This window comes from Pteropus vampyrus, unplaced genomic scaffold (assembly GCF_000151845.1).
Source record: "Pteropus vampyrus isolate Shadow unplaced genomic scaffold, Pvam_2.0 Scaffold18, whole genome shotgun sequence".
NCBI lineage: Eukaryota > Metazoa > Chordata > Mammalia > Chiroptera > Pteropodidae > Pteropus > Pteropus vampyrus.
The window spans coordinates 2,352,637-2,371,026 of NW_011888799.1; the positions used below are offsets into that span (position 1 = coordinate 2,352,637).

The window sequence follows — 18,390 nt, forward strand, 5'->3', positions numbered from 1 at the left end:
AAATATTGTGTAAGATCCTTGGTAAGCTTTGATATTTTTATTAGCATTGTTACCTTTGTGATAAATCTTTATAAAATACTTTATTTGGTAAGCCGAGAAAATAACTCCTTAGATTCAATCAACATATCTTTCCTTTCCTGGGAAAGCTTGATCACCCTGCAGGTTCTGAAGGAGAGGCTCGGTCTAGTTTAGAAAGAAGAGTTAGCATTAAAGGTGGAAAAGTTGAGGAGCAGCTTCAAAGCAATGGTGAAGTTGAACAAGATATAGCAGGAAAATGGACTGTCTTTCAGGATTTTGTTTAGCATGCATACATATACATATAATCAAATAAAGAGATAAAATTTGAAATAATTTTAAATAAAAATCTTAACATTCTAGTGGGCAAATTTATTTGGAAAAATTGCTTTAAGGAGTAACAAAATGAATGAGTATACGTTCAATATATATATTGAATGAATATATATGTATCCTTTATTCTTTAAAGCATTTTTTTCCAAATGGCTGAAATTTGCCCATGACAATGTTAATTTAAGTTTTTCTTTAAAATTATCTTACATTTTGTCTCTGCTTTCTTCTAAACACATTTTTAAGATTATGCATGTAATGGATCCTTGTTGCAAAAAATTGGAAAAATTTGAAGTATATAAAAGTGAAAGTAAAAACTTCCCATATTTCTACTACTTGGAAATGATCACTGTAAATATTTTAGTGTATTCCCTTCCAGTATTTTTTAATGTGCTTATTTCAGGCATCAAATAATATTGATGAAAATGAGCATTCTTATTTTGTTTTTTTATTTTAATAAGCCATCCTCTGTAGTTTCCACCATTAAGTCCCCTGCCTTCTTACACAAGTAAAAAACATAATTTAAACTTTTCTTGGTGAGTTATTTCAAAGGTTAGTTTTTAGAATATACCACTATGCAGTGATTTTTCAGGGCCTGTGGGTCTGTTTGTCTTTAAATCAGACAACCTCACACTCCTGTTTCTGTGTTGTTTCTCTTTGCTTTTCCTATCTTGTGCTTTCTTCTGCTGCCATCAGGGTCAGCATTGGCTGGCTTTTGGAAGCTTCCTGACACCGGCAATTTCCCCTGTATCCCGTTGCTCAGCTCAGCCAGGTGCTTTCATTTATCTTCACCTGCAGACCCCAGGATTGGCTACTGCTCTAGCAGGAAAAACAGAAGTTCCTGCGAGACAGGGATTAGGAAAGGGTTTACTTTTTAACCCCTTGCTTTACCCACATCGAATGCCATGCCAAGTAGTATCCACATGCCACTCTGCTTTCAGTCCTCTGCCAAATATGGGGTTCCTTCTCGGTCCAAATGATTTTGAATCTGTTTCTTAACTCTGCAGACGAACAAAAGCTCCCAAAGGGACAACTGCTGTGGGGAGGAGGTGAGGGTGGGGCATATTCTGATCACTTTCACTCCCTTGGGGCAGAATTTGTAGGTAAGGCGACATTCACTCACAATTTCTCTATGCCTTCATCAGGAGACAAGGGACAAGCTTCTCTCCTTACTTTCTGTGTCTCTGCCCTTAGATAGATATATAGACAGAGAAGTAGATGTAGATAAAGATATGGATATTAGAGAGCAGAGATCAAGAAAGGAGATAGGCAGCATATCTTTTTTAAAAGTTGTGAAGAAAACAAAAGTTGTGAAGAGACCTTTGGAAAACTACTTTTGGGAGTGGAGAAATGCATGTCCCTTTTTTAGTTTGACCACCAGATTTTATTGCAGGATCTGTTTTAAATATTTGGCATATTTGTCTGCTGGATTTGTAGGTTGGGCTTCTGGGAATTCAGATGTTGTGGACACATGATTCAGAAGAAGCTTTGAATAATGCAAAAGATGACAGGAAAATCATGCAAGTGACCAACCAGAAATTTTTGGATATTCTAAATACTTTAATTAGTCAGACAACACATGACCTAAGCAAGTTCGAAAGAGTGAAATTTGAAACTCTAATTACCATCCATGTGCATCAGAGAGATATTTTTGATGACTTGGTAAAGTATCTCTTTTTGCTTAATTTAAAGTAATTTAGTGTACTAGTTAACAATTTAGTGTTCTTAATAATAAACAACTAAGTATTACACATATTAACTAACTTATGTGAATTTTTTATCTACCTGATCCTTTTCCACAATTGCCTCCATATGCACCATGTCTGCAAATATCTATATTTAGTGGTTTAAACAACCATATGTGTACATTCACATTGGGGATTCTGAAAGTCTGGACGCAGCTGATATGATGTGAAATAATTGTCCCATTAAACCGAATAACGGGGACATGGTATAATTTAGGTGAGATTGGTCATGAGTTATGATGGGGGGCGGGTTGGGAAAGAAGTCCAGGTCAAATAGAATCAAGCTTCAGAGAGTCCTCCTGGCTATTTGTCCAACTGATAGTGTACAACAGGGCATCGTGGGCTTGATTTGGGCACAGTTTTGTAGGGTAGGAATAAGAGGAGGAGTATTTGAATTCCCACTGGAAATAGAACTTTACTAACCAGTGGCTATGAGCAAGACCAACTTCTTCTAAAGCAGTAGTTATCTATTAGAGGATAAGGGCCCCAGGCAGTTTTGATACACCACTGTTTGACTGTCTTTGTCTTTAACTGCCATTGTTTTATTTGATTTAATGAGTTTTAAAGGCATCTCTTTCCTTCATCAGAGCCATATAATTCATGCAACTTCGGGCTCTGTTTAGAGAATATGATCACAGGCTACCTGCTTTAATCAAAAGCTCTGATTAGATAAATTATATTTATTGAAGACCGAAGGACACGCAATCTATTATTCTACCAGAATCTAGATCCTCGCTTCTCAAAGTATTGTGTGCCAACCAGATGCCCTAGCATTTCCTGGGAGCTTGTTAGAAAAGCAGAATCTCCAACCTCTTTCACTACTAGCACCTCCCCTTTCCCATCAGAATCTGCATTTCAACAAGATTTCCAAGTGATTTATATGCATATTAAAGTTTGAGAAACACTGTTCTAGGATTTGTCTCTGGAGTTATGGATCAAGCAAGCTAATCATCAGAAAGCTGCATACTTAGACCATATTTCTTTGGCCTTCTACAGAGTTGCTTTCACTGAATTCCAATTACCTTTATACTTTGGCTTTCATTGAAGTCCACCTCAAGAAACTTCAATGGAGTCTATTACTACATCTGTTAAGAGCATACTATTGAGGCTGTTGTCTGTACATCTCTCACTGACTCTTAAAGCTCAAGTCTCATGGAAGAAATTTCTTTTAAGTGCTGAGCAAAGCTTTACTTTACATACAGAATGGACTAAAAAGCCTATACATGATTAAAACTATGAAAGTGTTTTCTTTTTGTCTTAATCACTATTGAACTCACGGTCAGTTTGCATCCCAACTAGAATGAGATTTCACAGCCAGCATATTTGCATTTTATTTTTCTATGTATAATCCTTAGAACAGTTCTTAATTCAGTAAGAACTCGATAAATATTTGCTGTTCTTTCTTCATCCCCTCTCATCTCCTCCTTACCATCTTAATGGATTGTTGAAAGTAGCTAGCTGACTGCATTTCCATGGTTGTGGGTCCTATGTTAGAGAGCAAATTATATTACCTGAAAGTAGCTCTTTTAAGATGGTGAATACAAATTGCTTTAGGAGGGAAGCCAGAATTCTCAACAGGAAGGGAGGCCAGGTCATAAACTATGAAACGAAAACAACAAAAAACAAGATTGTAAATAGCACAGTGACTTAATTAGATCTGAACATTGTACAGTTGCCAGAGGTCCATTTTTTCGTGTCACCTGAATGACCTGGAAGTGAGTCACTGGTTTAAGGAGCAGTGGAGGTGAACATTTGCCACTTTCGTATGTTGATTCTCTTGAGTGGGCAGGAATGAGGTTTCTCCATGTATGCCAAAGGAGTCATGAAGCACCTCGAGATGTGGTCATGGTGGGACATCGTTCCTAAATGTGCTTACCTGGTTTCTATCTCTTGCATCCATGGTGGTGGGAGCCCAGTACTACTTGCCCCATAGGCATACACCAATGCGGGCAGGTTGATTGGTTTAGCCATAGTGCTGATGAAGCAGGCATGTGTGCATAATTGACCTTACATCTCCTTGTTTAATCCCTTCAGGCTTCCCATTTGCTATGAGAACAAGCCCAAGCCCTTTCCCAGGCCCTGTGAAGCCTCAGTTCTTACTTTTTCTTCAGAATCCTGGATGCCTCGGCTGTAGTGAACTTTTTCAGTTTCTTGAACATGCCACCCATGAACATGCCTTTGCCTAGAACATTTTGCCCTCCCATACCTCCATCACTCCCTTTGATTTATTTCTCTGGTAAATTCCTACTATTTATCCAAGTGTTAATTTAGATGTTTTGTTTTTTGAGTACCCTGCTTGGAAGCCCTATACTAACTAGATTAGGTCCTCTTGCTACATATTTTTATGAATCATGCATTTTTTTATACTTTATGGCTATTAGTTGTTTATCTGTTTATCTTTTGTCCTTTCTTGTCAGCTCCAGAAGGCAGAAACTATGTCTATCTTTGTTTACTTATCAGCGTCAGGCCTTAGGAAGGACTTAATAAACATATGTCAAATGAATGAGAATCAGTTCATGAATGGGTGAATAAAAACTGCCCATATGCTTATGTTTTATGCTATTGCAATTCAGTATGTGATCTCCTTGTGTTTCATGTTCTTAAGGTAAAAATGCATATCAAATCAGTTACTGATTTTGAATGGCTAAAACAAAGTAGATTTTATTTTAAAGAAGATTTGGATCAAACTGTGGTGTCTATTACAGATGTTGATTTTGTTTACCAAAATGAATTTCTGGGATGCACTGATCGTCTTGTTATTACTCCATTAACAGACAGGTAGGAAACTTGGTTTTCGTTTTTCCATTTTGTAATTAATGTGCTTCAAATTATTTTAAAATTGCATCTGAAATATTACCGAAAGCTTATTGCTGTTGTTGTGTTAGGTCTATGCTAGCTCATCAAAGTCAGTCCAATAGTGAAATAACCATAGTTGTTATTTAAACATACATGTACATTAATTTTTTTTATGATGTAGAAAAAGGTAAAAGAATGAAATCAAGTTCGAATGTTGACTATGAGTAATTTAGTAATAAATTTTAGATTGCAAGATGGAAAAAAAAAATCTCTAGAACCATAAAGAAATGTCATTAGCATTGCAAAGAAGAAAGGAACCTTGGAGATTGTCTTAGTCTCTTGGTTTTTCAAATGTAGAAACTGATACCTAAAGTGAAGTTTCTTGGCCTGAATAATCAGTTAATGGCAGATGCCCTCATAGTTTCTTTCCAGTATATGACACTCAACAAGAACTGAGCTTTCTCATTTTTACATATCCCACAACACTCAGTTTCAGTATGCTGTATATAGAAGACACTCAATATATGTTTGTAGAATTGACTTAAATTGGGTCATAGAACAATTCTGTCATTACTTTAAGTAGGGCTGCCTCCACGTAAAATTATAATACAGTCAAATTTCATCTTCATTTTTCTCTTGATTTATTCAATCTCTCTTTATATGCCCAGTGCCATTGCAGCATACATTTGTCAATATGTTTTCTCTTCTATTGATGTTTACATATAAAGCTTCATGTCTCGTGAAGCTTTACTAAGTTAGATATGAAACAAATATAACAAATATAACTTTAGTTAGATATGAAACAAATATAACTGAAGCTGAATCAGATACAAGGAGATTCATTAGATTATTTTTTATACTTACCTAAATGAGTGAAGCATGTCAGAGTAAAACAATTTTTTTGCAATGATGTGCTGGAATTGGCTTGTAGCAGCTTTTGAGAGCCAGATACATGCATCTTTTCCCAGTTTTGTGATATTACATTGGTAGCTTGTCATCAGCCATGGTGGAAGTATTTATACCACAGAAATCAGCAAATATGAAAATTAGATTTTTTTCCTGGAGAGCCAGTTGTTAAAAATCTTCCAGCACACCACTGCTTAATTGGTTCTCTGTCTTAGGATTTATCTTGACTACATTGTAAAGAAGGCATAAAGTTTTAAGTCAGGATTGTGGAGTTTAGAAGTTTGTTTCAAGTAATTTTTGCAATTACTGTATTACTTCTAATGAATGTCAAGTACTCCAGCTTTGTTTGGTTCCCTATTTCTTTCAAGTGGGTTGCTCAAATTCTAAAATAAACAGGCCCATTCCAATCACGTTGGACTTCTGCTTGTAGCATGTTATCTCATATTCACAAAGTTTTATCTGATTAACATTTGCAGATGCTATATCACTTTAGCACAGGCTTTGGGAATGAACATGGGAGGTGCTCCAGCAGGACCTGCAGGCACTGGCAAAACAGAAACCACAAAAGACATGGGAAGATGTTTGGGAAAATATGTGGTCGTGTTTAACTGCTCAGATCAAATGGATTTCAGAGGTCTAGGAAGGATTTTTAAAGGCAAGTGTCAAAAGCTGTTAAATTTATTTTTGGCGAACTTATTTTTATTGTACTTAGATGTTATTTTCTGATATAAATCTAAAGTGATATTTTTCCACGTAATCAAAATTAGTATAAGTTGATGCATATGATAATGCCATTTTCCTTGGTCAAAAATGGCTGGATATTATCAATTTCATATGGTTCAATACTATTGCTGATATAGTCCATGAGTTGAATGTGCATTGGATTATGAAAATGGAATCAATTTATTATTGCCTGAAACACTGGTAGAGGAGATAAGATAAAGATAACAAACCAATGACACATATGACTTCCCTTTCTGCATTAAATCCCACTGAAATGAAAAATTTTTTTTAAAGCATGGTGAGTGTGAGGAGAACTTTACTGGAAAATAAGAAGGAGGGCTCTAAGCAGATGGGAAATGTTGAGAAAATTCTGAAAGATAGGCAGGAGATGGTTTCAGATAGACGAAGAAGAAAAGATTAGAGAACACGTCAGTCTTAGAACTCAATCTTTGGTGTTTCTCTCTTTTTGATTCACATGCATTCTCTCAGTGATCTCATGCAGACCCAAACTTTAAATATTATATATATGATCAAATTTCTATCTCTAGCTTGGACTTCTTGAAATTCCAAGTTCATACATACAACTGATATCTACTACTTGACATCTCCACTCAAACATCTAATTGGTCCAAACACCTGATCTCCCTTCCTCATATTTACTCTGTCCTCAGCCTTCCCCATCACTATAATTTCTCCTTCATTTCTACAGGAGAGCTTAGCTGGATACATTATTCTAGGTTGGTATTTCCTTTCACTTAATAGTTTAAATATTTGATTCTATTCCTTTCTGGCTTGTAAGGTCTGTGCTGAGAAGTCCGATGATAATCTAATGGGTTTTCCTTTATAGGTTACAGTCTTCTTTTCCCTGGCTGCCCTGAGAATTCTATCTTCGTTCTTGATTTTTGATAACTTTAATACAATGTGTCTTGGTGAAGGCCTTTTTGAGTTGAGATAATTGAGTGTTCTGTTGACTTCTTGAATTCCAAGCTCCAGCTCATTCCTTAGATTTGGGAAATTCTTGTCCACTATTTGTCTGAAAATGCTTTCTAATCCCTGCTCCTTTTCCTTGCCTTCGCTAATGCTCATTATTCTTATCGTTTCCTCTCCTGATGGTATCAGCTAGTTCTTGTATTTCTCTTTCATTATTTTTCAGTCTTCGGTTTCTCTCTTCTTCCTTCTGATTTATTTCTATGTTTCCCAGAATTCCCTCAGTGCTAGATTATTTATTTTTGTCTTCGATATCACTGATCCTTTCCTCCATTTGGTTGGCTCTGTTTCCCAAGTTTGCTGTTTCATTTTTCAACTACTGCAGTTGTGCGTGTTTTATCTCCAGAACATATATTCTCTTCTTCTTTAAGGTTTCAATCTCCTTGCTCTGCTCATCTAGTTGTTTTTTCAATTCCTAAAATTATTGATATGACTCATTTCGGATCTCAATGAGTTTTTTCAGAAGTACCATCCTGAATTCTCAGTCATTTAAGTTGCATATTTCTATGTCTGTTAGCTTATTTTCTGGAGTTTTTTCTCTTTCTTTCTGTGATACCTTGTCACCTTGGTTGTTTATGGTGTTTAATGGACTATTTCTCCTCATTAATGGAAGTGTATTCTGTTGTTTTTCCAGAAAGAAGATTTATTATATAAAGGTGTCTTTAGCGTGCTGCAAAGAAGGTGCTTTTCTTTTGGTTTCCAGTAGGTGGTGTCTTAGCCTCTTGGATCCCTGCTTTATATAAAGTCTAAATAATGTCTTTTGTATTTTCTTGTAGATATTTAATCACACTTGCTACTCTCAGTTTCAGTCCCTGTCAGAGTTAGCAACAGTTTTGGTAGCGTTTGCTCAGATTCCCCTGGGGCTCTGTGGTGATCGGTCTCAGAGTGTATGGGGGGAGGGGCCCTCTGGGTTGGGAGTTGGGGCCTAAGGCTCAGCCTTGATTTTGCAGCCGAGGGCTGGTAAAAATCAACTGTTGTTTCTCTGCATTCTCATTCTGCCCTGATGACTGGGCCCTGCTGCTGGCTGCGTAGAAGTCACAGCACTTCCATGCAGGGCTGTTCAGGGAAGTTGCTGCACTTTCACCCCTCCCCCTCCTCCTGCAAGGAGCTCTGGAGTTTATGGAAAGCAGCTTCTTTATTTCTCCCAGTCCACCGCCTGATACCCGAAGTTCTGACCTATGGTAGTTCTTATACGCAGATCCCATGCTCAGATGTGCTGGTGTGCAGTTTGGGTGTTTTTTGTTCAGTTTTAGATGTTTAGCTTATTGTTGTTTCAAGGGGTGAGATCTGAAGACATCTGTCTCTCCTCCATGTTTCCCAGAATTCCCTCAGTGCTAGATTTTTAAACAAGGACAGTAGATACTCAGTAAGACCATTCTTCAATGCAAGAGTCAGCAAACATTTAGTTCTGGAGGCTGGAGGTCCAAGATCAGGATGCAAGTGTGGTCAGGTTCTAGAGATGGCCCTCTTCTTCCAGGATTCTGGATCCCCATCACTCTACATAGCTACTCCATTGTTCCATATACTCAAACAAAAATATTTGACTTATCCTCTATTCTCTGTTTCTCTCATACTCACATCCAAACTGTCAGAAAACACTATTAGCTCTATCTTCAAAATACATCCCAATTCTGATCACCTCTGATATCCATTGCTTGCTGTCATCCTGGTTTAAGCCAATCATCATCTCTCATGTGTACTATTCCAATAAACCTCCTAATTGGTCTTCCTATGTTTACTCTTGTCCCCTCCATTCTAGTCTCAAAACAGCACCACAGCAATTCTGCATATAAGTCACATCATGACACTCTTCTATTGAAAGCTGTCTAGTGGCTTCACTCAGAGTTTAAAAGCTGAAATCCTTACAGTGGTTCCATATTGTCTTACACAATCACACCTGCTCCTCCCCTGCCCCATTGTATTGTTCTGACCTTCTGATCTCATCTCCTAATACTCTCCCCTCTCCTCATTCTCTCTCCTGTAGCTATATTGACCTTTCTGGTATTTCTCAAACATTCGAAGCACATTCCCTCCTCAGATCCCTTACTCTTGCTGTTCTTAGATTCTTCTCCCAGATATACATCTACATAGCTCACTTGATAAAGGATGTCCACATTATCATATTGAAAATTTGAAAGCATTCTCTTTGAAATGAGGTATAAGACAAGGATTTCCATTATTATTTCTTCTATTCATCAGTGTACTTCAGGTCCTACCCAGGGCATAAAAGAACAGCAGCAACAACAAAAATACAGACTGGAGATTTGAAAGCATTCTTTTTTGAAATGAGGTATAAGACAAGGTTTTCCATTATTAGTTCTATTCATCAGTGTACTTCAGGTCCTACCCAGGGCATAAAAGAACAGCAGCAACAACAAAAATACAGACTGGAGAGAAAGAAATACAAAATTTCATTATTTTCAAATGATAGGATAGAGTGTAAAGAAAATTCAAAGAAATTTAGAGAAAAATAGAATTTAGCAAGTTTCCTAGAATATATCCATATATAAAATAAGTTTTATTTTGGTAAACCACAAAAAAAAATTAGAAAATGAACATTTCAGAAAGATATAATTTAGAATGTAATTCAAGAGTGTGGTATTGGTGCAGGGATTGATAAATAGGTCAGTGGAACATGATAGAGAATGCAGAACTAGGCCAAGGACACTTGGCATATGGCAAAGGTGATATTGTCAATCAGTGATGAGGAGATAGACTTTGTAATAAGTTGTTCTGGGAAAACAGTTGATTAATATTTAACAAGGGAAATTGCCTCCCTACGTATATGAAAATTGGATGCCTAAACCAGATACAAAAATCAGTTCTGGGAATTAAATGCCTAAATGTGGTAGGCAAAACTACATGGCTTTTAGAAGGTAATAAAGGAAAATATCTTTGTTTTTGGAATAGAAAGGGATTTTTAATACAAAAATCACAAACCATAAAGAAAAGATTGATACATTGCCTACCCTAAGTTAAAAACTTAGGTACTATCAATGGATACCAAAAAGAGAGAAAAGTCATGCCAGAAATTTGCAAATGGCATTCCCAACATATATTACTTACAAAAGATTAGTATCCCAAATATGTGAATAATGCCTATGAACCAATGAGAAAAAGAAAACTCAATAGAAAAATGAGAAAAGGTCTTGAACAGGCATTGCATAAATGAAGAAAACCAAATGACCAGCAAAGAATTGCATATTACAGAAAGATTACATTTTTTACACACCAGATTAACGAAAAATTTATGTGACAGTTTTGACCATTGGCAAGGTGTAGAGCAGCAGAAATAATCACCCACTACTGGTAGGAATGTAAAACTTGTTTGGAAAAAAAAGCATACACATGTTTTCTCAGCTATCCTACCTCCTGGTATACATTCAGATAACTGCACCTAAGCATTGGGAGTATGTGTGTAAATGTTCATGGCAGCATTGCCTATACCAGCAAACAACTGAAAACAACTAGAGTGTCCCCCTATGGTGGACTGGATACAAAAATATGTAAATTGTGAATGTATCATGCATAAAGAAGACTTCAATATATCTGAAATTCTGTATAACAATGCTATATAGTGGTAAAAATGAGTAACTACAACACAATGCACTGACATAGAGCAGTCTCACAAAAACCATTTAGAGGGAAAGAAGCAAGTCTCATAAAAATGCATATAGTATGATTGAATTTATTTAAAATTCAAAAATAGATAAAATGAAAAAATATGTTATTTAGATATGTATATGTAATTAGTAAAAAAAATTTTAAAAAAGCAAGAGGATATTATCACAATGTTCAGACTAGCAGTCTCTCCCTCTGGGAGGGAAGGAAGGGGGCGTAGTTGGGAAGAAGTTCACTGGGGCTTCCCTCTATTAAATATCATGACTTTATTCATCCAGCCCTTCCTTTAAATGGGATATGTCCCTGTCATAGATATCATGAGATTGCATACCCAACTCTTACTTTTAATTACCTGACTGATGGTTTTATATGTGTATATATAATTACACAGTCTTTATATGATATTTTTCCATTTAAGAAAGAACGAAACATAAGCTACAGACTAGGAGAAGATATTGTAACATGTATAGCTGACAAAATATTAATATCCAGCATTAAAAAAAGATTTTCTTTAAATCAGTAACAAACACAAAACAAAACAATAATGAGATACCAGTCTCATGCCAGCCAGATTGGCAAAAATGGATAAGTCTGACAAAAACCACTGTTGGTAAGGATGTGTAGAAATTGTAACTCTTAATAATTCTTACGTGTATGTAAATTGGTAGAGCTGCTTCAGAGAACAGTTTGACAACAGATGGTGAATGTGAAGGCGCACATACTCTTTGACCCAGCATTTCCACTCTTCACAGATAACAAGAAGACATAAGCAAGACCGTTACATTGTTATAGCAAATTATTAATAACAACTCAAACATCCATTGAGAGTGGAAGGAATTTTTAAACTGGCATATTTATGCAATGGAATACCATGCAGCACAGTATTTTAAAATAGTGAATTATATCTACATGTATCTGCATAGATAAATCTCAGAAAAATAATATTGAGCAAGTCATTCAAATTTCAGGAGGGTATATACAGTATTTTATAGATAACTAGATAGATGTAGATAAATAGAAACATGCATATAAATTTTGAACAAGCAGAATAAATAAGTAGAGCTCATGAACACATAAGAGCAGTAGTTTAAAATCATACTTAGGAACCATTGGCATCAAATTCAGGATAGAGGTTAACGTCTGGAAGAGGTATTGTGGATCCAAGAAGGACATACCTAGCCTTGAACTGGAGTTATAATATTTTATTCTTTAGAATGAAATCTGAAGCAAATTGTTAAGATTTGATAGGTGAGTACATCGGTATTCATTATAGTATTCTTTATGATTCTGTTAAAACATTTTTGAACCCCAAGGATCATTTTCTAAACAAAGAGAAGGGCTCTTCTGTAGATCACTCCCTGCCTGAGGATTGGGGATGGTAGAGAAAAGCAGACTAGAATGCAAGGTAAACCCCACAATGCCAAAATTATAACAGAAGGTAGAGAAAAAGAAAAAGAGGTGGCTGTCTTCAGTGTCTTCCTCCATATAAAAGTCATCGCACAGCTCTCTGAAGTGGAAGTCCTGACAGGGATTAAACCTGGGGCCAGGGTGGGAATGTGGAGTGGAGCTTGTGCCAGAGAGACTAGCAATGCTCCAGGTCAGATATGCTAGCCCATCCATACTGCAAACAGGAATTTACATTCAGGATAAGTAATAACACATATATACAGACATAACAAAGTCTCATAAAATATCTGATGGAATTAAGGAGGCACCTCAAACAGCAAAGAGACCTACTGACCACTAAACCGATTAATACAGGAAACAGAAGAAAACTCAAAGTAAATAAAATTAATAAGAATTTCAAGAATTTATCCCATATGACCAATTAAAGAAAAACAGGCTGCTATGAAGTACTTGGAAATTGAAAATGTAAATTAAAAAAAATCTTGAAATAGAATATCTAGCCAAGAGAATACATTACAAAAAGAAATGGAAAATTTGATAGAAAAACTTAAGGGGCATGAGGATAGATATCTAAGTTCCAACATCTGTATAAAATAGAATTCCCAAAGGAGAGAGAAGAAAAACTGGAGAAGGAGATGGCAATAATAAAAGAAAGAAGAGCATTTTGTGCAGCTAAAGATAATGAAGGTTTTCATCCTTAGAGATTAGACAGGAGCTATGTTCACAATATCCAGGTCTTTCCTTGTGCTAGGTTTTGTAAGAAATAAATAAAAACGCTTTGGCCAATCTCTGTCTTATCCAGCCTCCTGATAGTTCTCTCATTTTAACAAGAAAGGAACAGAGTGATCTGACTAGATGAGACATCCTTTATTTTGTCAGTTTCCCCAAACATTATGGCTTCTTCTACTCCTGTCCCCAATGGAGGTGGCATTTCCAGACTGAATCAAATTTTATCACTCTTCAGCATCCCTGGGTGTAATGACATCTATACTTTCATTTTGGCAGTGTACTCTTTTCATAATCTTGGTGATGATGTACAAATAATGAAACTTCTTGATACCACTGGAATTAAATATGTCTTTCAAAACAGCCAGATATGAAACTTGATATAAATTGTATTTCAATATATAATTGTTTGAGAGCACTTTGGAGAAATGATTGCTGTTAAGAAGTAAAACTTTTCAAATTAATTGTTTTTCATACCAGGTCTTGCACAGTCAGGTTCTTGGGGCTGTTTTGATGAGTTTAACAGAATTGAATTGCCTGTCTTGTCAGTGGCAGCCCAACAAATTTATATTGTTTTGACAGCAAGAAAAGAGAGAAAAAAACAGTTCATTTTTTCTGATGGTGACTGTGTTGATTTAAATCCAGAATTTGGAATCTTCTTAACAATGGTGAGAACATAGGTTTTAAATGCAATTTGATTGGTTTAATTGCTATTAGACTTAAATAAAAGAAAGTATCTATTAGGGTGAATGACTGACTATCTAGAGGTCAAGAGCTATTCTCTCTTATCATGTTAATTTTTTTGAGTAAAAACAATAGCCTAGTCATAAGATAAAATAATGATATGTTAATGATAATAGCTACTATTTATTGAGCACTTATTATATACAAGGTGATGGGCTAAATGTTTTATGTATTGTATCAGACATGATAGCTATAGTAACAATTTCCAGTTCTTAAAACCTCAAAGATTTATTTCTCCCTCATGTCACATGACCACTGTGGGTCGATGGGGGAGGAGTAGAGAGAGCAGGGTCCACTTTATATATCCTTACTCAGGTACTCTTAGTCATTGCTGGTTGCTGTAGCAAAGGAAAAGGAACGTGAAGAATTATGTTCTAGCTCTTAGAATTTCTGTTCAGAACTGACACAAGTCACAACTATTGGTTAAAGTAATTTGCAGGGGGCCAGGGAAATGTAGTCTTGTACTGTATTTTGGATATTTTATAACTGAAGTACCTGAGGCTCAGGGAGATTATAAAACTTGCTCAAGTCACACAGCCAGTTAGAGAAAGATGTTATTGTCAGTTTAACACCAACCCTTGACTACTTAACCTCTATATTTGATTTTTCTCTGAAACTTAAGATGGAATGATGCAAATGATTTAAAATTTCCAAAAAGGCCCTATACCAAAAACTTGTACCACGTGATGGAGAGTAGAGCTTTGAGATGGGGGTGGGGGGGAAAAGCATGAGTAAATAAGAATTTCTATGAATTGGAAAAGTGAAGTTAATTTGAACCAGTTTTATGTAATATTTTTATATGTTCTCAGTTAAATCTCTAAGTTTCAGGATAATACCAAGTACTCAGAGTTTTACGTGTCCCAGTGGATAAATCTTAGGAAGCAAAATCAGAAAATTTCTGATAAGTTTTATTGTAAGCAAACATCTAGTAAAACAGTTGGGGGTACATAATAATCCTGACGTGATCAGTTATAACTTAGAAAATGGGATGAAGAAATTTACTCAGTGTGATAACTGTGGTGTAGAAGAATTTAAAAGAAGTTTGACATTCTCCCTGGATTAAGAATAATATTAGAAATATCAATTAGATATGGATTAGGCTGTGAATATTGAGACATAAAAAATAGTGGCTTAATGTATAAGAATTTTATTCTCTTTAAATTCTTCTGCGTTTCTACTCTATCATGGTTTCCAGCTTCAGAGTCATCTTATCAGCTAAGATGCGACAGTAGCATCTCTGTTTCGTTGCAGTCAGTTGATTGAATCACCTGCCTTCAAACAAACCAGGGTATTTCATACAATGTGCCCTTTGCATCTCACGGTGTAGAATTTAATCACACCAGCTTCAAGGCAGGCTGAGAAATGTAGTTTTTAATCTGGATAGCGATGTACCCAGCTTGCAACTGGGGTTCTTTGGCTAAGGAAGAAGGAAAGAAGGAATATTGATAGGCAACCAGCAATCTCTGTATTCCCAGCAGTTAGCAAGGTATCTGGCCTATTGACAGTACTCAGTAAATGGTCAAGGTTTGAAAGCTTCTTATTGTATTTCCCTAAAATGAGTGACCTCTCTTCCCTTTACTTGTTTTTGAACCCTTAACCTTACTCTCTGGACTTTTGGATCTGACTCATTCTCAACCTGTAGCTACTTTCTGAGGCCTTGGCTTCCTTTCCATCTCTATGTTTGTCCTTTCCAGCATTTTTCTCGTCATTTCCGTCTTTATTTCCTTTCACACCCATGAGGTTTTTAAATGGTACATGTCAGCCAAAGAACTCTATAATTCTAATTGAAAAGAGTAATTGAAGAGAGGAAATTAAAATTACCTAAGTAGACTAATCAGTGTGAAATTCTAAACTAACTTTCTCTTTCAATAACACTTCGATCATAATTATCCCTGTATTTATTCGGTTTTCTTTTTTTTATTTTCTTTTCTATTTTCTTAACCGAAAGATAAACAGATGCTTAATTTTTGCTACACAAAGTGGTATGTTTGTGTCTTTGTTAGTTTAAAGAAAATGGAAATGTGTAAAAGCGAGTGATGTGGCCTTAATAAATATGCATAGTCCAATATACATTTTTGAGAAAGGAGGGAGGTTTTATGAATTTAATGTTTTTCCAATACACCTTAGAATCTGAATTTGGAATTTGAAATGTATTTATATTCATGAAATGAAATTTATATCAATAATTGGAAATTAAATAATTTTGACTTTTAGAACCCCGGATATGCTGGGCGCCAAGAACTACCAGAAAACTTAAAAATTCAGTTTAGAACGGTTGCTATGATGGTTCCTGATAGACAGGTATGCATTGGGATTTTAAAGCTGAGTATAATTTATGTTCTTAACTTGTTGTTTACTAAAGTTGTTGAAAAACCTCACTATATTAATTTTTCAGATCATTATGCGAGTTAAACTTGCAAGCTGTGGTTTTCTTGAAAATGTTATCTTGGCTCAAAAGTTTTATGTTCTTTATAAACTCTGTGAGGAGCAACTTACTAAGCAGGTAACTCTGTGTATTTTTTCTTCCCTTAGCCAGAGAACTTGTTTTTTTTACTTTACAATTTTAACTTGATAAGTGCTAATCAACGAGCTTTAAAAAATCTCATTGACTCTTTTCTAAAATGTATTTATAAAAACTTTGACTTGTTGGTTACGTATTTTTAAAACTTTCATTTTGGAATAATTATAGATTCAAAGGAAGTTGCAAAGAAATGTTCAGAGGTCTCGTGTATTCTTCCTCTGCTTTCTGCAGTGTCGATGTTTTACAACTATAGTACGATAACAAAACCAGGAAATTGATATTGCTACAATTCACAGAGTTTAAGATTTCACCAACTATACATGCACTCATGTGTATGTGTTTGTGTATGCATGTGTTTCAGTGCAATTGCGTCACATGTGTAGATTCGTATAACCACCACCACAGTCAACATATGGAACTGTTTTATTACCACAAGGTTCCCTCATGCCACTCTTTTATAGCCACAGCCACTTCTCTCTCAAATCTCTAACTCCTTGAAGCCATTAATCTTTTCTCCATTTCTATAATTTTATTTCAAGAATGTCATGTAAATGAAATCACATAGTATAAAACCGGTTGGTTATACATTTTAATCTGTATCAGATCATCTTATTCTCAAAGATATTTAAAGTGTGAACACTGTATCATACAGCTTGATCTTTCCAATGGAATGATCATTTTTCAGTCAAAGGAAAAGTGGAAGAATTGAGCTAATAAAACTTTGCAGTTTAGCCCCTCCAAAACTACAGTATATATGTATCGAGAAGATCTACTTATATGTATATAGTGGGTCTACATTTAGAGCTTTTCAATTAAATAATCTTTTTTCCCTCTTTTCCCATCTTAGGTCCATTATGATTTTGGGTTGAGAAACATTTTATCTGTGTTGAGGACACTTGGATCTCAGAAAAGAGCCAGACCAGAAGACAGTGAATTAAGCACTGTCATGAGAGGACTAAGAGATATGAACCTTTCTAAATTGGTACCTTTCTTCTCTGAATTCACTTTTCTTTCAAGGTTTTTTCTTTTTTCTTTATTTCATTTGACAATTTTTCTGTGCCTTATTTTATTTCATTTTTATTAAATTTATTGGGGGTGGCATTGGTTAATAAAATTATATAGGCTTCAAGTGTACAATTCAATAATACATCATCCGTATATGGCATTGTATGTTCACCACTCAAAGTCAAATCTTCCATTGCCGTATATTTGACCCCCTTTACCCTAATCTACCTCCTCCCTTTCCCCTGCTTTCTTTCTACTTGGATGACAGGTGAGGGTTGGCTCACGTTAAGGCGTGAGCATTAATAATTGCTGGGACAATGGGTGTGCGAAGTAACCACTGTGCTTCCAGAAGGCTGAAAAACCACAGTCTTGTATGACCAACTTGGGCTGGAAATTCAACCTCTTGTCAGTTATGTGCTGTAAATCAGGCTTCATCAGTGGGCTTCGTATTAATGGTCTTTTACCATTGTTCATAATGTAATACATAATGTTAACAATTCATAATGTAAATATGATAATCTGGATTCACAGGAAATCACAAGAACTTTTGGTTTTGTTTTTATATGATTAGCTTATATGTCTCTCCCAAAACATCAACATTATTTCTGTTTTCCGATATGCATTGAAAGTTTGCTGTGGAGATTATAATAGCTATTTCACTGCTTTCCTCCTTGTCACGATGATAGCCAGGTTGTTCTGAATTAGCTGATGGACAGGTTCATGTGGTATTTATTGTAGGGCCTTTCTAGCCTACATATTGTGTCCCTGCCCTGGGAGAACAAGGTTGAGGAATAAATGATTCTTAGGAAATTTGCATTCTAATTATAAGAGCTAATAATTTACATCTGTGTAGTTCATTACTAT

General features: G+C 35.6%; 1 protein-coding gene across 1 annotated transcript in view; it reads left to right on the forward strand.

The window, feature by feature from the left end:
• The window catches only part of DNAH8 (dynein axonemal heavy chain 8), a 339,355-nt gene that overhangs the window by 157,378 nt on the left and 163,587 nt on the right, over positions 1–18,390 (forward strand). Inside the window, exons 41-47 of the mRNA XM_011354823.2 lie at positions 1,783–2,007; positions 4,696–4,868; positions 6,269–6,447; positions 13,737–13,924; positions 16,215–16,301; positions 16,396–16,503; positions 17,369–17,503. Coding sequence (XP_011353125.2) covers positions 1,783–2,007; positions 4,696–4,868; positions 6,269–6,447; positions 13,737–13,924; positions 16,215–16,301; positions 16,396–16,503; positions 17,369–17,503 — 1,095 coding nt within the window. The remainder of the gene's footprint in view (positions 1–1,782; positions 2,008–4,695; positions 4,869–6,268; positions 6,448–13,736; positions 13,925–16,214; positions 16,302–16,395; positions 16,504–17,368; positions 17,504–18,390) is intronic.